Source organism: Solea senegalensis, linkage group LG14, assembly GCF_019176455.1.
Source record: "Solea senegalensis isolate Sse05_10M linkage group LG14, IFAPA_SoseM_1, whole genome shotgun sequence".
NCBI lineage: Eukaryota > Metazoa > Chordata > Actinopteri > Pleuronectiformes > Soleidae > Solea > Solea senegalensis.
The window spans coordinates 19,758,440-19,780,418 of record NC_058034.1 but is presented as its reverse complement, the minus strand read 5'-3'; the positions used below and the strand labels follow the sequence as shown (position 1 = coordinate 19,780,418).

General features: G+C 39.2%; 1 protein-coding gene across 1 annotated transcript; it reads left to right on the top strand.

Moving 5' to 3' along the window:
* Window positions 1-18,063: 18,063 nt before the first annotated feature.
* On the top strand, window positions 18,064-21,903 carry LOC122781055. Its single transcript, XM_044044553.1, has 3 exons — window positions 18,064-18,635; window positions 19,287-19,416; window positions 20,361-21,903. Exons 1-3 carry the CDS (start codon window positions 18,349-18,351, stop codon window positions 21,102-21,104), a joined length of 1,161 nt encoding a protein of 386 aa, XP_043900488.1. The 5' UTR covers window positions 18,064-18,348; the 3' UTR covers window positions 21,105-21,903.
* Window positions 21,904-21,979: the final 76 nt, after the last annotated feature.

The window sequence follows — 21,979 nt, the reverse complement described above, 5'->3', positions numbered from 1 at the left end:
ATGGGGTTTGGTGCAGGAGAGTGTTTTCAGTTTTCAGACAAAAATGGCAGCTTAATGGTGAGGAAAAGCCAGTAGACATGTTATTAAAGGTACAGTGTGTCAAATTTAGCAACTTCTATAGGTGAAGTTGCACGTCACAGTTGACTTTTTTCCAATTCTGCACATGTGAGAGACTTTACGTCAAATGTCACAAGATAAGATGTCATAAAATATGTCCATATTTGTTCATATAGAGTAGAACTGGCTGAAATATATACTGCCTCAGAACGTTGGACAATAAAACAAATGAAAGGAAAACCTCAACCAAGCTATTATTTTACTGCTATCTGCTCACAAAAATGATCCGCCTCAGCTGTCACATCAGTATTTAGTAAACACAGCAGCAGCAGCAGCAGCATGCTAAATCAATTTTCTCCTCAGTGTGTACTCGGACTCGGCAAGTTAGCTCACAATCAGAATCAGAGTCAGGTTTAATGCCAGGTTTAAGTTTACACAATACTAGATATTTACTCTGGTCAGTGGTGTCCATATGGAGTTAAAGAAAGAGATACTTACAACAGAGTGAATATAATCTAAAACAAAAGTCTCAAACCTTCTGAAAGGCCTCTTAAAAATAACAAAATAAGGTCACAACAAAGCGACACAAGCGTCTCTGTTTCACTGCAAAAAACGATTGTACTGCCAGGCACAGACGAGCGTCAGAACCCCTCTGGAGCTGATTCTGCTCCTGATAGGATAAAAAAAGGCTCATTCTTGGAGGAAATAATAAATAAATGAATGAATATATTCAGACAATCAAGTGATTGTACACTTGTAATATATGTATATATATATATATATAAATAAACATTATTATTTTAAGTTCAGGTTCCGCCAAAGCAAACACTAACTCTACACTGAACCTTTAAGATATCACAGGATATTAAGGTCAGTTTAAACTCTCTGTCATGTGGTCAAAATAAAAGCCTGACTGATCACTAAATAATTCAATAAATAAAAGAATAGAATCCATGAGTCTATCAGACGCCACTATTCCAGGTCAGTCCAGCAGATGGCAGCATTGCAACTAAAAAGAGACGTCACAGCAGACAAAGTGTAAAAAAAAAACAGCTGAAACGAAAACTCGATAACAATTATTTCATCACAGATGTGTGTGCTGGTTACTTTAGTGATTAATCGATTAATCTTTGTTAGTTTGATTAAAAAAAAGCCTCTTTGTTGTCCACAAACCAAACATAATTTGTTGTTGTTGTTTTTTTACATGGAGCAAAATAATAGAAAATATTAACATTTAAGAAGCGGAAATGTTTATTTAACCAATGAAATTAATGATCAAAGTAGTTGATCATTAATGCATTAATCAAATAACAATCGATTAATATCACTGCAGCTCTACTATGATACGTGTATGGTTGTCATCGATTCTATAGTTTAATTTTTTCCAATTCAAAGTAGAATTTTAAAATGGTGTTAAATGAGCAGCAGCACTTTAAATTGTCTTGTTCCATCCATGTCATGTAATAAATCCATAAAGACAAATAAGAGCCATAATAAGAGCAGATTAGAACAGACATTTCCACACACCTTAGATTTATATATATCATCTATAATCACAGGAATAATAAGAATATAAACATGATTTCAAGCTTAAAAACAAATCCACTGTGTTTCCGGATCTTGACGTTTAACCATCGAGTGTGTGTGTGTGTGTGTCCTAGAACAAAGGAGCAGCACTTGCTGACTCAGCTTCCTTGGATCTGCATAGCAACTCTGCTCTGGAGCTCTGAATATTCACTACCACTCACACACACACACACACTCTCGTACAACAGTCTCAGTGAGGACTCGGGTGGGAGAAGGTCACGGATTTTTACCGACGTATCACAATAATTTCTGAAACAATTTTGAACCGATTATGGGAAATTATGGGCTGAATGATTGGCGTGAGAATGCGAATTGTGCAAAAAAAACAAAAAACGGGAATGACACGAAAAACACACTGTGATGCAATTCGCGGTGCTAACTTTTCCCGTTTTGTGTTCACGTAGAAAGTCAACGCAGTCAACTACGGATTTCGTGTTGGCTGGGCTAAGCGAATTATGTGCAATGTGCTATTTGCCCAGCCCTCTTTCCATGTGAAAAACAAAATGCTTTGCTCACGTACGACCCTCGCAGAACAAATAAAGTTTTCTGAATCATGACAATATCATGTTCACAATTGAGTGAACATGCGATTGTTTTTGATTTTTAAGTCCGAGCAGACTAGAGTTATGTATGTATTTTTTACCTCCCTCCACATCGCAAGGTTCACAGCTGCTCGTCAGAATGCTATTACGGACAAACTCGGTACTTATTTGCAGTCAAGGTACGCGGTTCCTAGCCGTGCAACCACCAGCGACAGAATTACCAGGGAAGAATTATTATTAAAATAATTATGTGACAGTCGCACATTTCATAGACATACATATAATTCTCAAAAACACAGCAGCTCAGGCGAGCCACACTGCCAAAAACGTTGCAACTACAGTAGAACGTGAGGTGTGAGTCAGTGTGCTCTCCATCACCACGGACAGCACAGCTAATTCTATTAATGTCATGGAGATGATATCAAGTTAAAAAGAATAAATGAAAAATAATAAGGAATGGAATTCAAATGGGATGATAGAAGAAGATTGACAGCCCTAAAACAAACCACTGCACAGAAGCAAACAGACGAGTAGTTCGCATTGAGTGAATGACACAAAAACTTGAGTTACGCAAAAACATGGCGCAGGCGCACTATTCTGATGTGAAATCTCCGTGTGGTGAGTGGCCAGGTCAAGTGAATGTCACACATACAGTTCACACTGAATTATGCAAAAAAAACAAACGGATATGGCGCAAAAACGCACTGCATTATTCGCAGTGCAAATGTTTCCACGTGGTGAGTTCATATAACGAAGTCAATGCACATTTCATGTCGGCTATGAAATACGAAAAATGTCTCTCTCTCTTTCTGTCTCTCTCTGTCTCTCTCTGTCTCTCTCTCAGACGACAGATGTTGGTAGAATTAAAGTCTTTAGTTGAAGCAGAGATGAGCACAGATTACACAGAAACTCAGCCTCTTCCTGCTCAGACATCTGTAACAAAAATACACTTGGAAGAAAACATTGTGAATGAAATCATCAACATGTGACCCAGATTTCACTTTCATTGCAAATGAGTATGGATTCCTGACCCAGTTTCAGACCAGGTTCAGACCAAGTCAGATCAGATTCAGACAATAATCCTGACATGATTGTCAGGCTTGGATCAGGTTCGCTCACATCAATGAACCACTGTTCATTTAAAGTTATTTTAGTGAAGCATAAAATTTAGTAAAATGTGCATTTAGAAGGGTGGTTTGCTATTATACAGACTATTTAAGTTCAAATAAACCATTATGATTTGGATTATATAATAGATATAGCACACAAGACATGCACAATACTGGACTTTTTTTAAAGATTTGCAGATATATCGGGAAAATTTAGGTCGAGTCATTTAGTCCCTTCTGTAGTGAAATTAACAAAATATTTTTCATATTCTATTCGTGTAGAGCAGCTTTGGGTCCTCATCCAGACAAGAGAGTGCTATATAAACACAGACTATTTACTATATTGACTACTGGAAATGAGAATAAAACTTGAATCTGTAGTTTCCTATAAGACTTTACTTAAAATATTGTTATATATAAGTGATACAGAGCTCCAAAAATGCATATATAACATAATATGACATCATTTGATAGATTTTGGAATAAACAACTGAAGATCTTTTTCCAGGCTTTCAGTTCCTCAGCAGCGTTTCCCCATGAATCTGTCTCCCTTTCTGAGACCCACACACACACACACACACACACACACACACAATGTCATTACAGGATCACACTGCCCGCTGCCCTCCTACACATCATCTGCCACCCAGTGAGTTTGTTTAAACCTAAACGGGAGTCATTCAATGATAAAACGTGACAAACAAACACATTTTAAGCCCTTAATCTTAACTATAATCACAATTCAATTCTTAGTCCTACACTTAACCAGTTCTTCTGCATCATTAGGACCAGGTTTTGGTCTCCATGACGACAACTGGTCCTGACATTAGGAATTAGCGCTTTTCATGAATTATATGTTTTAAAAAGTCGCTGTATAGAAAGTTTGGAAACACTGATATATAATGTAATGTAATGTAATGTAATGTAATGTAATGTATTATAATATAATATAATATAATATAATATCATATCATATCATATCATATCATATCATATCATATCACATAATATGATATAATATAATGTAATATAATATAATGTAATATAATATAATATAATATAATATAATATAATATAATATAATATAATATAATATAATATAATATAATATAATATAATATAATATGATAATCAGACTCACCATCCACCAGGTCTTCGCAGTGACATCATAACACAGTTGCCATTTAACAGAACTGTCTGCTTCACCGCAGCCTCCGGTTGTAGCTGACATGGACATGACAGCAGAGGGGGAACCACCACCACGTCACACATCCATGGTTCCACGGGGAACCTGAGGAGGTTTACCGTAAATCCGAAAGATGAGACGATGACGACGACACCAATAACGCCAAGATTTCTCAGTATTTTCCGGCCATTTTGTCCTCTTTACTTTTTCTTCCTCCTCCTGCACAGAATCTGATCCCAGGACTTTTACTTTGGCCGATTCCTCACACAAAGAGGAAGTAGTTTTGTCTCTGAAGGGAACAGCTGTCAAGATTTATGACGGAGAACTTTAGCGTCAATAAAACTAAGGTCCCTTAAGTTTTTGCTTGCATTAAAATAAATGGCATGGACATAAATGCTGCTGCTGAAATCTGTTGACAGCCTGTGCTCCTTCTGTATCATGTCTCATCCTGGTTTGGCTTCTCAGTCCAGAACCTCAGAGCAGACCCAAAATCGGACTCAAAACTACCAGGTGGACATTTTCACAAGTCCACATCCATCCAGGTTCAAATGTCTTCTTACTCCTCCAACACACCAGTCAGAAAGAGAGGTGTTTTTTTAACACGGTTAAAGATTCATATTCCAAAAATTCTACGTGGAGTACGACAATTTAGGCCTCAGCTGTTAATCCACACATGTGTCCTGTGTCTCTCAGTCCACCTGTCCACGTTCAAGCGTGTCTCCACTGCAGAACTTCCAGTCACATCCAAAGAGAGAGCCTGCATGCACCGACCAGCCACCAACAAAACCAACAAACCAACCAACCAAACAGCCCGTTTCATGATTCCAGTGAGTGGGCTGTGACTTTGAAGAGGCAGATTAGGTACTCGCACACACACACACACACACACACAAATCTTGCCAGTTGTCTCATATGCAGTCTTGTTGCTCCAAAAGAGTTTTATCTTTATCCTCACTGTACCAATAAGGTCAGAAGAGTTTCTGTCACAACGTGGTTTGTCTGTGTGTTCCCTCACTGTGACTCAGAGCCCATTTTAAAACCTAATGACATTGACCTTTCTCTTTTGGTCTTTCTCTGTCTCCATCTCTCTCTCTCTCTCTCTCTCTCTGTCCTTCCATCTTCCTCAAAGCCTCTGAATAAAAGAAGATTCTGCAAAGAACCTCAAAGGTTTCCGCAACTTCAGACCACAGAAGAAGTTATTGTTGTTTGTAGGGACGAACGATTGGACTTTTTGCCGATGTACCGATACTGTATAAGGAGTGCTTCTATATATAAATATATGCTGTATGTTTTCCCTGCAACCAGCTGCACAGGTCATGGGGTTTTCTTGCTGGTCTGAGGCAAAAAGAAAAAAAGACAGTTCAGATTGTTTGTTCAGACTTCGGTGCAAAATATTATATTACTTTGGGATTTGACTCAGACAATGGGACTCCTTTTTACAGCAAGAGTTTCAAGGGATCACCGTCAAAGTTCAGCATGGATGGAAAGGACGACCAGGTCTGTTGAAGAACAGTTACTCAAAGACAGGCCTGGCCCCATATGAGGTCCTCAATTGGTAGACCATTTCAGTTAGGACTAAGGTTAGGTTAGCGATGCCAGGAGAGGAGGATAACGCACCCTTTCCAACCTGGTGACCTTTTACCTCTTTACCACCCTAACGTGTAGGAGGTAAGGGCCACCGACGCAAGTTCTGTTGGTATCAAGTCAAGTGTCAAGCTGGCTTCCAATCCTAAGATTCCAAGGGGATTCCGAAGCCAACATAGGAGACCATCAGAGACTTGAGGAAGAGTGACAAGGAGGAGGCCTAAAGAAACATGACCTTGATGAGCTGTGGAATCTTCTGGCTTGGCCACTTCATCATCTTCATCTTTAGCTATTGTGCAATTGTTGTGAAACAACTGTATCATGTGAAGAAAGCATACACACTATGAATGAATGAATGAATGAATGGTTGGAGAAGAATAAGTTTATAAGTGCATGAAGGATCTGGATATAGATGCTTGCCTAACAAGGGTTTGGGTGTCCCTACCTATACATATATATACACAATTACTTCAATACTGAAGGAACGAAATTCTCTGTATGGCAAGAACTCAGTTCAACCCAAAGTTGTCCGTCACCGACTTTCCTTAAATGTTATATATATATAACTCATGCCAAACAATAGCTACGATCTCTGAAGCGTGCTCTCCGTCCTCTAATCACAAAGTGACAGCTAACCAATGCCGTAACTCAATAAATTTTACTGTAAGGATGCCATAGAATCATTGCAAAGTATGGTCACTTCTATTTTGGACATTACAGTAAAGAACAGCGATTCCTTTACGATGGTGCTGGAGAGAAACGCCATAATACCAGGTTTATGCTTCACTGACGAAGACTTTTAGCAGCCACATGAATTATTGCTCTCCTCTCTCAGCAACATCACAGGTAGTGAAATATCCTTTGAATTATTGTAATCTAAACCACAAACATGCAAGAGACAAAGAGTGACGACTCAGTGGGGAAAGACGGAGAGGACTGTTTACAAGATAAGGTGACCACAAAAGAGTTTAGAGGCAGAACAGGAACTGGTAACAAACAGTTAAATAAGACACACTGTTTTTAACGTGAAAGACTCGCAAAAGAAATAGGCTGATAGAACAAACGTAATCTGAAAAATAACTGAAAAGAGGTAGATGGTATATCTAATCCATTCCAATCCAGCTGTATTTGGATTATTAAGAAAAGGAATCCTTACCCCCGCCTCTTGAAATTGGATTTAAAAATGTCCATGACGTAAAATTGATTATGAAATGTATTTGATTTAATTGAAATGGAGAATGAGTCACACTTTCTTCTGAAGACAGCAACAGTGAGCATTGTTTGTCTACATGAAAACACAAGAGTGGTGTTTTGAGATTTTGGAAAAAAAGGCCCTTTCAGGGCTCCCAAAACGCTGTTTGGTGCAGATGAATCTCCACTCTTTGCAGGCGACTGACTGAGAGCACCAGTGTGTACAGTGTCGACTTTGATGTCGTTTGGATAAGAAATGCAAGAGATATCAGTAGAAATGTGACTGGTATATCACTAAATGAGCCACTTAGACCCCACACACACGCACACAAAGACAGAGAGCGAAGCACCAATGTTCAAGGTAAAACATTAAAAATAAACAGAACAAAAAACCCCACAAACACAAAATAGGCAGACACTGAGTGGATACTGTGTTAGCGCTGTATAAACTGTATGCAGGGGAGCTAATGAGGGAAATTAGAGCAGATGTGAAGCAGTGAATCCTCGGGAGGGAAGAAGAAGAAGCTCAGGAGGGAAACAAAAAGTAGGACAGGTGAACAGAAACACTGTCAGACCGTTCTGCTCTGAATGACTCTACAGTACAATAACTATGTTTACATCGTTTATATCAACACAAAATCAAATGATTCCATTGTGGTGTATGTACGCATGCATCAAGGGTTGTAGAAGAAGAAGTAACAGTAACAATACGGGAAACGTGTGATACCAGACACGTGATAGCACCAAACCGTATCAAATCGTATCAACTGTTTATATAAACACATACACCATATACCAGTGCTCCCGTTTGGAATTTATTCCAATTACTTATGTCTATGTAAACATAGCTAATTTCAGTAATGGCAGGTCATGTCGTCACCTGACCCGGGTCAGACCATTTTTCCTTTCACCACAACCCGGCCATGGCACATCACTCAGTCTGGTTCTGCCAGAGATTTCTCCCTGTTACACGTATCAGTATTGTGAGGTCTCTGCCTGACGATATAAAGAATTGAATTAAAATATGTATGTAGGCAGCTGAAGGAAAGACAATCTAAAGCAGAAGGGTCAAACTCAAAATGACCTGGGGGCCAGTGAGCTTCTAGTCTGGTTAGGACAGTTTGGGAAAAATGTAGTGTTTAGTGATTAATAATTAAAATTAGATCTTGATAATCCATCATGATGTTGCAATTAAAAATGTTTTGGATGATATTGCACACTGTTCACGACGCAAATTACATATTTATGACACAAAAACAGACAATGGAATCAAACCATTAAATCAAAATAGAAGTACCACTTCCTTTAGTTACAGGACAGGCTGGGTTCAAATGCAAATTGACACATGCAATGAATTGATTTTCATTAGAAGATAAGATTACAGGCTGCCAAATACATTCAATGGGTTAAAAAAATGGAAAGAAATAAGTTGTGGGTGACATTTGAATTTAATTTATTCTGGTTCTTAACATTTTCAATTCCAGTAATATATATATATATAAAAACCATGTCGGGTAAAATAGGTGATAAAAAAAAGCCAGCCTTTTTGTCTGTCTCCATGGTTGTTTTAAGTTTCCCCTCAATGGAGAACGGCTATGTGGAGGACCTTTGGATTTTCAGGGTGTGGTGTCAGTGTGGTCAGCTTTAGTGTCTATGTCAGCCCACAGAGCTTGAGCCTCACAGCTGAGGGCCCGAGGCCTGACCGTCAGACACAAACCACACTGAGCTGTGGAGAAGGTCAAGACTCTGCAACAAATGTCTCACTGCCGCTTTAGGCTCCACTTTATCTGGCATCATTATTTATGGCTGCATTTGCCCTTCAGTCTTTGCTCCAGTGAGGAGGAGGAGAGGAGACAAGAGGAGAGGAAACAGGAGGCTTTTTCAAGGTTTATCAATGTGGAAAAGCCCTCACACATCACACACACACACACACACACACACACATATACAGTTTAAACATACGTCTTGTAATTAGTAGTCCTGTCAGTCAACTCCAGGCTCCCACCCCCTCACTTAATGAGCCAATTAACCTCCCTCAGAGGTGTAAACATCCAGCCAATCAGGCTTAAACACAGGAGCTCTGAAGAACAACAGGACGTACAGAGAGAAAATTACAGGACAAAACACACTCACACACACACACGCACACACAAACACACAGGTTTGTGGCAGCTATTCTTCTCAGGACTCGGCAACATCTCCTAACCTTAACTCTAACCAGATAATGTCCAACCCTAACCGTGACCACAATTCAAATCTTAGCCCTAAACTTAACCAGTTCACCTCAGAAATGAGGTTCTGCCTCATTAGGATCAGGTTATGGTCTCCATGAGGACTGCTGGTCCTGACAAGGTCAGTGTTTATGACAGAAAATGGTCAACAAATACAAGAACACACACATATACACACTTTGTCCTAACCCCTGAACAGACCTCACACTTACTGGATGACAGAGCAGAAATGCTCACTCCACGCTGTGGTCTGCAAATCTGATTTTCCTGTCAGTGCACAACCTCGCAGTAGCTCCTGCTACAGAAGCACCAGGCGTACCAAACGACCCACGACCAGAACATTTACATCACATTGGTATCCTAGTGCGGAGCTCAAGCAACGTCCAACTATAGTTATGTTTGGAAATATACACAGGCACATCGCTTTTGCATGGAAGTGTAAATGTTTGCGTGCGTGCAACAGAATATAAAATTTGTGTTGTGTGGTTTGGTATCAGTCACGTCGTTTTCCATGACTTCATAGCTCCTCCTCAATGTGGGCGGAGTCTTCGCAGCACGGCTGCGTGAAACTGCCATGACGTGGTTTTCTACGCGACACAACAAACACACAAATTAGTGACTTGTAAAGCAATTGTTTTGGGTGTAACTGAATCATTAGAGTCCGTGGATCAAAAAGATTTGTTCACATAATGGTTCAGTACTTCCTGCATGAGCGGAGCACAGACTCCGTCTGACACAGTCACTGACCTGAAATACCACTGAACGTGGTCGTGATTGGGCTCACAATCGCCGGCATTCAGCAGTGCTGTTGCTAAATACACCAGACTCCTCTGTTAAATATTGAGATTTAAACATTTTCTTTGCTAAATGTTGGAGATTAACACATGTTTTCAGGGATGTTATGTCTTTTTAACTTTAAGTAGAATTTGGATTTTAAAGTCTTTTTAGCTGATCGACAATTTTGCATTGTTCGCTTTGATTCTTGTGTCGGACGTCTGACCAATCAGAGGCCGGCAGTCTGTTGATGTCACATTTTAGTAGTGGTGGGTAAGTGAAGCCTTATGAAGCACTGAGGCTTTCCTAACAATTGTGTTGAAAAAGATTCAAAGCTTCAACGCTTCAGTGACGGTGACATCTGGTGGACAACTGAAGCCATAACAGCCTCCCAAGAGCACGACTGAAGCACTGACACTGTTTCAATCCCATGTCAGCAATAAAAGTTTAGAAAAGACGGTCATTCAAGTGTTTTGTTCATTCATACTTGCCCATACTGTAACACATCCAAGATTAAGCAATATAATAAATCTAAATGATATGAAAGGTTAAATGTTGGTTAAGTGTTAAATTAAAGCGTTAAGCTTTATTTAGAAACTGAACTAAATGTCCATAACAGGGTAAGAGATCCTTCCGACTTTGCAAATGATCATGGTATTTAAACTCAGAAAGATAATTTTTGTGTTTTACTCCAGTGTCCAGATAATAGTTTGTCATTGGTGGACTTGTATGGTTAGGGGGGAATGTTTATTCACAGAAGTTATTTGTATTCATAGGTTTTTATTGAAAAATGTAAATGTTCATGTAAATGAAAAATCTGATTAAATAATGGAAACATAGAATGTAGTTATACCTTATTTGGTGGTATAAGATCAAAATGATCCCAAACTTTTGAACGCCGCTTATTGCTTGTACTCGTCATAATATCTCCTCACAACCCCATTTTGAGGAGTAATGATGCATGTTTATAGCTTGTATGGCGCCAAACCACTCAAATCTGTCAAACCTGTCAAGCTGTCATTGGCTCAAAGCGCATTGAAACACTATGAGCCAGTGAAACGCACTGACAGACTATGAGCCAATGAAACACTTCGAAACATTTTGAAGCAATGAAGCACTAAGTGCTTCGGTCACGTGACGCTGGTGATTTTAGTGTCAGCTCAGCTGAACCTCGTCAGAGCAGGTAGAGACGAGCTGTGCTGGAACTGTATAATGGAAAAGTACCATAAGAGAATAGCAACATGTCCGCCGATAAAATTGATCAGAATTCAGTATCACTGAATGTGACATAAATAAGACAGACGCACAATTGAGAGTAAAGGTAGTACAGTGTTTTTAATTCTGACTCAAGTGGCAGCCATCTTGGAATTCTACACCAGGTTTTGTTAGATTTCTGCGACTTGAGAAACTCAACTCCGACTCAATTCTTTACGCAGAAATTCTGACTGGTGATCTGTTGTAAATATAATAACAACGCTCATTAAACAGCATAAAAACGTACTTACAAACATCTCTTTGGTCTTCTCACGGTCAGTTAGTGATGTATGTGGACAGCAACATGTTTGTTGACATGAACTGTCTGTGACTTTAGTTTGAATCCTTTTTGTTTTGTTTTGGTTACAGACATTTCCCCACTTCCTGATTCTGGATTGTTTAGTTTTCCCTCCATTTACCTGGCCACACCCATTCCCACAGTCCCTGCTGTTCTCACCATGTCAACCTGTGTATACATACACTCAGTAGCGACTCAGCACATCATGTACCTGCCGGATTATCTTTTTCTTTAACAAATTAAGGAGATTTTCCACAAGGAAACTTAAATGTCCGATTTTTTGTCTTTAAAAAATACAAACTAAAGTAACACTAACAGTTCCTTTTGATTGTAAAAACCTGACAACAATACACTGTCCCTAGATATGTAAACGAACATACGGTATATTAGAACACATTAAGCAGGACTGAACAAAGATAATCAAGAAGATACTGATGTGGTACTTTCGCACTTAAGTAAACATGTATTTTGTCCTGTAAACAGTTCTTTTGCAGTGTTACAATATCAAGACATTATATATATATATATATATATATATATATATATATATATACATAAATATATATATATATATATATATATGTGTGTATATACCATGTTATACTTCATTATCCTTGTCTGTGTTATGGGCTCCTGATGGTGACAGAACATCAGAGCAGCTGCTTCTCTCCTTTCACTGAAACATTCAAACACAGAGGAAATATTCCACACTTTCCACGCCACAATTCCTGTCTGACTGTCTAATTGGGAATGTTTGGAAACGTCACAGATGTATGCACGGATCCACAGGTGGGTTTGACACTAGAGGTTCCCGCTGTAGTAGGAAGTTTATGGCTGCCAGTGATACTTCAACTGTTATTTGCACTTCTGTTATATTTGTTTCACAGTAAATCAGTTGTATTATTTAATTCACATTTGTGTGTGCAAAATACCTTGATGAATGTTTTTATGGACTTTTACCACTTCCCTGAAACGTGCTCAACTCTAAGGCGACGTCATTCTCAGTTCTTTTGATAGCACAAGTCTTTGTTTTTGCTTTTATGATTTTAAAATATTGCTTTTAGTTTATAAAACACTGAGTGTTTTAGGCTCACTATGATCCATGAATGCAGACCACTAAGGTCATCTGGGTCAGATTTGCACTTTGTCCCCAGAACCAAGACAACAACCATTAGTTTTTATGCCCTTCAAATATGTGGAACAAACTCCCAGAAGAGTTCAGGTCTACAAAATCAATTCATTCTTTTAAATCTAGTCTGACAAACCTCCCTGTTTCACTACTGCATTTAAATAAAAGTAAAAGTATCTTCACTGCTGCACCTCAGCCATAACTGCAGCTTTTAGTTTCTTTAAATATTATTTAACCTCTCTATTCAAATGTTTTTCTTGTGTTTTATTATGCCTTTTATATCTTTAATGCTTCTTTTTTTATTGGCAAGCCCTTTGAAATGCCTTGTTGTTGAAATGTGCTAACCCTGTCTTGCCTTGCAGGTCACAACTAAGTCTCTAAGTGTTTGCACTCAGGTTCAGAGTCAAGTCCCATAAGTCTTGAACTTTAAAGCAGAACTATGCAGGATTTTGTTTTACAGTAATTTAACATTTTCAGAGTTGTTGTGATGATGGTTAAATGTCTTGTTGTGGGGAGATAGGGGGGGCTTCTCTCCACTCCCCCCTACTGTCTGTAGCTGTGTTGCCGCTGACCCGGAGTCCTCAGAATCAGGAGGCCTCATAAAAGTCTTGGTTGCAACTCCAATGATAGATGGATGTATGTGGATGGTGGTTTTGTGAAAAACATGTACTCCCAAACTGTAGGGGAAGTTCTGCTGAGGAAAAGGCTAAAAAAGTGACCAGAAGAAACAGGCATATATTGAACAGGTGCGTCATTAATAACTTTAATTATTCAAATTTGTCCAATTAATCCAAATGTATTGTGATTTTAGGCAATCATTACAGATAATTATGCCATAAAATGACAGCAAAGATCAGTTAAATTGTTTATTATAAAAAATAAAAGAGCTTTGTAAATTGTATTCCTGGATGTTTTATTTGACTTTAGCAGTTTCAGTCTCGAAAGGCAAAAAGGGTGAATGGGCACAACTCAGGCCACTATATTTTTAATACAATCAATACATCAGACATTAACTTGATTGGACAACCTTCAAAATAAAAGCCCACATGAATTGATGGGCAGTGAAACTGAGATATGATGCATAGGATGTTCTGATGTTTACATGCTGGTTTGTTTGGTTTGACTATGGCTGTCCAGCTCTGAAGTCCTGTTATAATCCCATGACACCGCCGGCCTGTAACACAAGACGGGAATAAAAGGGTTTGAGTTTTAGTCGTGAATGTGAACCTGTTAGATCTGATGTGTAGTGGATTAAACAATGAGGCTGGTGATATAAATGCAAATGTTAGGCAGATTCCACTAAAGCTGGGAAAATGTGGTGAGGGTCATTCTGCTGCAATGTGAAATGCCATCAATAGATGGTACTAAATTGGCTAAAATCTGTTTTGGTGACCACATTTGTCACAAACTCGTTCCCAGCTTCAGGTCATGTGCAGTGTTGTCATGTAACAAAGTACAAATACTTGTACTTTTACTCCACTACATTTCCTCTAACTCTCTTTGTTACTCATTACTACCAAATAAAATCAGAAGAAGAAGAGTTATTATTATGGTCTGTATTTATATAGAGCTTTTCTAGTCATGATGAACTGCTTTACACTACAGTTAAGTGTATTTGCTCAAGGACTCAATAGACTAGCAGAGCTGGGAATTCAACCCACAACCTTCCAATTGAAAGACAGCTCACTCACACACTCTCTCAATCACTAATACTTTCACTCACTCACTTACACTCTCACTCACTCATTCACTTACAGACACACTCACTCACTCATGCATTTACAAACACACTCATTCACTCACTCACCCATTCACATACTGCAACGTGGGGTTTAGTGTCTCGCTCAAGGACACATAGGCTATAAGCAGAGGCAGGAATTTAATCCACAATCTTATAATTTAATTTTAGAGTAGCACCCGGGGAGCAATGGGGGTTGGGTACCTTGCTCAGGGGTACCCCAGCCCTTTTGACCTGGTGGGGACTTGAACCGGCGACCGAGCTGAGCGCGGTGGTGCTGTTGGTCAGGGTTTAAAGGGGGAAGCTGAACAAATCTAAGTCCACTGTCATCTTCAGTGTTAAAGCGTCTTCAGTGCTCAGGACCACTGATTGTGCTGACGCTGGCTTTCTCGATCGGAAACCTTGGCCCTGAATACACACAGTCAAGATAAGAGAGGAGCGGCGTCAGAGCACATGATCCTTGAGCTGCTCTCTGGTCTGTTCTGGTGTGTTGTGTCATTGTAGAGTGTGTGTGTGTGTGTGTGTGTGTGTGTGTGTGTGTTGTGGCGTGCGTGCGTGTGTGTGTGGTGGACCTTTTCTTCTTCAGGAGCCTGCGAACAATCAGGATGGTGAAGACGATGAAGAGGAAGACGACCACGGCCGTCAGACCCACGAGCCACGGAGTCCATGACGCTGCTTTCACGTTTGACCTCGCACCTGAACACACACACACACACACACAAATATGACTGTTATATGGACAGCATACACCCATAGAGCGTATAAATAATAGATTACAGAGAGAATTAACTGTTAATTACTGTAGATTAATCCCAATCTAATCAAGTAGATTGCAACAACAAATAATAATTTCATGTTTAACTCTAACCCTTAACTAAAAACAAACGTAAACATTAAATTAACCTTAGCTAAACTTAACTAACCCTAACCCTGAAAATATACCCTGGTCCTCACAAATATACATCATATATAATATATTGTATATACAAGTAAATATATGTATTATACTGTTAATATACTGTATGTATATACATATACATACAGTACATATACAGTATAAATGATATACAGTATATTGTATACTTTATATTTACTTATATATACAGTATATAAGTAAATATATATATTACTGTATATTTACTTAAATAAATAAATAAATAAATAAATATACAGTATACAGTGAGTACACACACGCACACAAAATACTCCCATTGGTAAATAAATGAGATGGTTTAATTGAAACTAAAGTCAACATGTTGTCTTCATGTGTATGAACTTAATTCATTTAGTTTGTCAACCATTTTATATTTTAGTGCATGTTTGTGCAGCTATACAAAGATAATTCAATGATTCTAAATTTAAATTCACATCAATATACCACGTTATATCATTTAATTATTTTGTCAGTGTTAACTATACACAGTTAATGTCTAACCTTAACCTTAACCATGACCACAATCAAATCTTAGTCCTAAACTTAATGAGGTTCATGCCTCAGGAATGTGGTGATACGTGCTGTGACTCACAGATTAACAGATTAAAAGGTATAATAATAATAAAGTTGAAACTGATTAGTGTCCCATGTATGCGACCATAAAGTGATTACAGAGAGGAGTGTTTGTTTTGTTTGTACTTACGATGTTTATATGTTATGTCCGCTTTAGGTCAAAAGTCTCAAACTCCTGGCACTTGTGGCCCCGTCAATCGATTTCCTGTGGTCCTCCACTTAATATGAAGTCATAATTATTATTATTTCTGTCTGTTTACACTTTTATTTTGAAATTCTATCATTATTGCTATTGCTGTTACTGTTCCTCATGAACATTTGATTCATTTGAGTTTGAGACCCTTGCTTTAGGTCAGGGTTTTTATTCAATTATAATCACTTTTATCAAATTTTATTTAGGTCATTTTGGTGTTTTCTCATTTTCTGTTCCTGTCTTCAGTGCACTGAAGTGTCCACTTTTTCTCATCTGTTCAGAGTGTGTTCCAGGCATTTTTTCCCCCGTCCCTATTTTTCTGAGTTAGTCCCTTTCTCCAGACTGCAGAATTTATTTATCTTTTTATTCATTTTTACTGTTCCTTTTGGGTCTGTTCCTGTGAGTTAGTCACTTAAATGATTACAAACAGATGCAGTTCAATAAAAAAAAAAAAAAATTAAATGCACCATTATAAACTTAATAAAAGTCAAATGAAGAGAAAAGAATGAGTTTTACCTTTTTCAGCTGAGCAGCCGACAGCAGACAGCAGCACACATAGCACAAGAACAGACACATCCATCATGAATAAACACACAGAGCTGAATGGACACCACTGTACCCCAGTGAGCGCACACACACACACACACACACAGAAACACACACACACCTGTAACGCCAATTGTGGTCAAAGTTCACAGTCCACAAATCTGGGTGTGTGTGGGTTTTTTTTTTTTTTATCTGCTGTGGACTCATTGGCAGGTTTACAGTTTCCTGTTTACAAGCCTACAGGCTACAAAAACATAATTTCTGAATAAAATAAATAAATAAAAATAATAATTTTTTTGAATTAAAAAAAAAGTACAGTTCCCTGGTGGTAATATTCTTTTTTGTTCAATATCACAAACTTGACTATGTACCTACACTGATGTCTGATACAGTATTTTAAAAGGAACCCTGGCTATGAAGACTTGTAGGCCCTAATAAGCCACAATTGTTCTCTTGTACTAAATATGTTGTCAGAAACACATAAAATATTGCCATTGATTTAAAAAACTAATAATATTTAGTACATATTTTGACATAAGTAGGACACCATGTTTTCCGCGCGCAATGCACTCTGGGGGCGATGACGTAGAATAGATATTGATGCTAGTGTTTGTCAACGTGCTTACAACATTGTCAGTGCTGTCCTCCTCATTACTGTTACCATAAGGATGAAGCACCATAGCAGTTCAATAACCTTGTCAAAACAGCCCTGAACGCTTGGTTTGTGCCTGGTCCCTTTATATACAAATGAGACACAGGCAATCAGTTAAAAACACTTAGGGACAGCACCGCTGATCGCTGTGCTCCGGTCATGGAGGACGTATTACAACACTACCAAATACCCAAATAATAAATATATGTAAAAAATAATAATATCAAAATACTAAAAATAACAATTTTGAAACATGATTCTTTGGACATAAACAGCTTAGGAAAATCAAATATCACAAATTATATTAGCATCGACAGGAACTTTTGAACGGGAACTTTTCAAGCCATTTCAGCTATTTCTTTAAGAAATAATGTAATTTTTAAAATGACAAAAGTTTCATACCCGAGATACCGTTAGTAAATTAATTAAAACTTAATTTTATGCACTTTATTACAAAAACAAATATACACTTAAAATATAGACTGAAAGTTTGTTTGGGGACCCAAAATTACCTGAGGAGGGCAGCATTACGCCTTTATCACGTTTATTGTGCCTCAAACCACAACAGAATAAGTAGAGGATTGCCTCGGAACTTTTAATTAGGTCCTCTGTTTCTACACGTTTCCCAAAACAAGAAGCGCCACAGGAAAAAAGAAACTGCTGCTTCATAAACGACAGAACAAACTTCACGGTAACGTGAAACAGTTGAGTTTTCATCGGACATTTTCTCACCGCAGAGCGGCTTGAGCCTCACACTCCACCCGGCGGACATGGAGGTGGACATTCTCCAGCCCACGGATGGTGAGCAGCAGCAGCAGCAGCAGCAGCTGCAGAGGACAGAGCTAAAAGACACGTCTGTGGCTGTCAGTCATCCCAGAGACCACGACTACTGTTCCAGCACCGAGCCCGCGGCTCTGGACCTGGCTCTGGACCAGATTGATCACCTGCGTGGAGAAACGGCGACTTTACGTAAACAGGTGGAGGAGATTTCTGTGAGCAGCAGGTTCGGACTGCAGCGGTTTGCTGCGTCAGATGACGACATTTGTTTTTACACACGGTGAGTTAGTCTAAGTGTGACTTTACACACAGTGCGTTAACATGTATGTTAATAGTCAGTTTTTTGTCAGACTAAGACAATAAATTGGTTTTCTTAGTGTCATGTAAACGTAAGTTTGACTTTGATTGAGCCAGTCTTAGTTGGACTAACATACCTGGGTAATGTGATTCATAGTCCAATTAATCCTGCACATACTTAGTCGGACTGGGATCCTACTTGGTGTTCTCTTTGACCCGGAAGTAGAAGGAGACGATGTATAAACTGCTGTAGTGTTGCTGGAAATCATATAGCAGCGGCGACAGCAGCTTTTTTTAGGATTTGTAATTTGTATCACGATCAACATGTACAGCAGGGACCAAACATACAGAACCACAGCACAGTCCATCTCACTGCTCACTGTTCAGGAAACAGGAAAATGATTTGACACACACTAGCTTATGGACAGATACAGCACCACCTACGGAGCCACTGACGGGCACAGCCAATAAATCATGTACTCTCGGACTCTGTAAGCTGCCCAGGTGCCTGTCTTAGTCGGACTATGGCCTTAGCTCGATTAAACTGTTCATGTAAACATACTGGGTACACACACATGTATTGACACGTGATCAAGTGACACCGAGCATAAATTACAGTACGTATGTCCCACAGGTTTTTGAGTTACAACCACCTGATGGCGTTTTGGAGGCACATAGAGCCGGAAACAAGCCACATATTGTACGTGACAAGAGCTCGGAGCAAAGGTCAGACTTACGAGGTCCCATACACTGCTGGTGCAACAGTGAGTTTAATGTTTCTGTTGTTCTTTTCAAGATGGATATGTAGTTAGGAATATTTGGCATTGTTGTAAAGGAGCGGTGTGTCGGATTTAATTAAGGTGGAAAAGCTGGATACAGAATACCTTTTGGGTAATGCTTACCATCCAAATGTGTATGAGAAACTCTGGTGGCAAAATAGAGCTTGTACTTGATTTGTCCCTTCTAAGCTACATAATAACATGGTCTTGTTCTGTCAAACTCAAGGTGATAATACGGGAATTTAAAAAATAAAGAAGTAATTCATAATGGTATTTAATTTCTGTTAATCAAACCCCAGTAAATCTTACATACTGGACCTTTACCTATAGCTTTCTCAGTCTTTAAGTGATGATTCAGGCTTTTTGAAATGTGGTTGTAAATGGTGCGTTCCGTTTGTAGTCGGAACCGATTATGGGACCAGCTGTTGTTATCCACTAGTATTTCTAGCCCAAGATTTATTTGCGTTTCCCACTTCTCAAGTTCCGAGTTGTAAAAATGTAAATAATACGCAGCAATAATCAGAGCTCAGCAACTCCTTTGCGTAGAATCTGGCAGGCTCCCTCTCATCGAGAACATGGCTGCCAGCAGAAACACAAAAATATGATTTTAGCCATTTAACAGAAGCCGCTTCTAATAAGATTTATGCCAGCTTAAGTCTACAATATGTTAAGAATATAAGTCTTGTTGTTAGACGACCGCCCTGTCTGACAGGGAAACTGATTTTTGCAATCCACTTTCTCTCATGCACCAAAGTCCATAGAGAAAATCAGTGTTTTTAGCTCACAGCACACAGGAGTTGTTGATCCACAGCTGCCTCCACCAGTAAGTTCAAATATGTAATTTTTGATACTTTGATTGTTTGGACTTAATTTAGGAGCAGGGACTTTAGACACTCATGTCGTATATAACGATTTTCTTATTTTTACAGTCTCTTCAACCAATTGATGAGTTTTTCCTCTTCATGAACTACATGTCATTGGGTCTGATGCTGAAGGACTTGTCCCACAGGTTTAAAATCCACCCGTCAACTGTGAGCCGCATCATCAATACCTGGGCCAACTTTCTGTACCACATTCTCGGGGCTGAGGGCATTTGGCTCTCGAAAAAGTCGGTGAAAGCTCTCCTGCCTGATGTCTTTTACAGCTACTCTGACACACAGGTGGTGCTCGACTGTGTCCAGCTGCGCTGCCAGACACCAGACTCTCCTCTCCTGCAGAGGGAGATGTTCTCCAACTACAAATCCCACTATACCTTGAAAGGCCTGATCGGCATGGCGCCGCATGGAGCCGTGACCTTTGTGTCGTCTCTTCACGACGTCTCCACCAGTGACAATGAGCTGCTGCGGAAGTCCGGCCTCTCGTCCCTCCTCAAACCGTCAGCCGCCATCATGATGAACAAAGATTTTCAGGTGGACGACTGTATCTCCTGTAAGGTCTACATGGTGACCAGCCCGTCCAGACAGTCCGAACCAGAGTTCAAGGAGAGGCCATCTCACGCACGACTGAGAGTGCATGTTGAGCGGCTCGTACAGAGGGTGAAGGAGCATCAGATATTTAGCACGGTGATCCCTGCGTCACTGGCAGGCAGTGTCAATCAGCTGTACACAGTGGCCTGTCTCTTGGTCAACTACCAACATGGACCTTTAGTCAAACTCGAGGAACTAAAACACTAAGATATGGGTTTTTTTGTGAGTTTCTCAAGATTAAAGTAGACCTCATCAGCAGTTGGCATACAAAGTCACAGCTTTCCAGTTGTCAGTTAAGTGGAAATTTAAGGGAAACTAAACTGACAGCAATCATGACCCTAACATAAATGAATAGATAAAATATGTTCAGGCTTTACATTTTATTCCATTGCAGTTTCACACCAGTCACATGCACTTTTAATGAGTGCGTCCCTTAAGTTTCCCCTTAACTGCCCACTGGGAAGCTGCACATGTGGATGTCAACATCAGCCTCCTGATTAATCTACAAGTCTGTGATTCACCTCTGCTGTCCTCAGGATCTTTGGTGATTTGGTAACATGTTCTCCTGATAGCGACATCTATCCACCATCTTCTATGAAAACAGCCAGTGAATAGACGGGTTGCTTGTTAAATTGCCTGGTATAAACTGTCTGTGAATGTGAACTTGGTATTATTTTATGTTCTGAATGTTGTGTGATTTGAACTCTAAAGAGTGTTTAATGGGCAAGTGAATATTGTCAGGGAGTTTGTGACTGTTTTAATACCTTTCATATAGTGTATGATGAATAATATGTTGACCCAGGCTTTGGTAATGTTTTAGATTACATTATTTTATATATGATTGTATGAGGAGAGGCCATCTTGTCCCAGGCATCAGTAAAAGTAAGGATGATGTTTGAGACGGTGTCCTCTCTTAAAGACAGAATAACACAGATGCTGTCCCAGAGAAGAAAGGAATCAACTCTGTCATAAGACCAGTGTTGTGATAAACTCTAAAGTTATAATATGTTCAGAGTCTTGTTAATTTTAATCCACCATCAAACACATATTTCATACTATTGTGAATTATATATTAGTGATTT

What these genes read in the sequence shown, in the direction of transcription:
- LOC122781055 (XM_044044553.1), top strand. Translation starts at nt 18,349, where the DNA reads ATGGAGGTGGACATTCTCCAGCCCACGGATGGTGAGCAGCAGCAGCAG. An exon ending in GACATTTGTTTTTACACACG is followed by an intron (nt 18,636 to 19,286) that starts GTGAGTTAGTCT and finishes TATGTCCCACAG; the next exon opens with GTTTTTGAGTTACAACCACC. An exon ending in CATACACTGCTGGTGCAACA is followed by an intron (nt 19,417 to 20,360) that starts GTGAGTTTAATG and finishes TTATTTTTACAG; the next exon opens with TCTCTTCAACCAATTGATGA.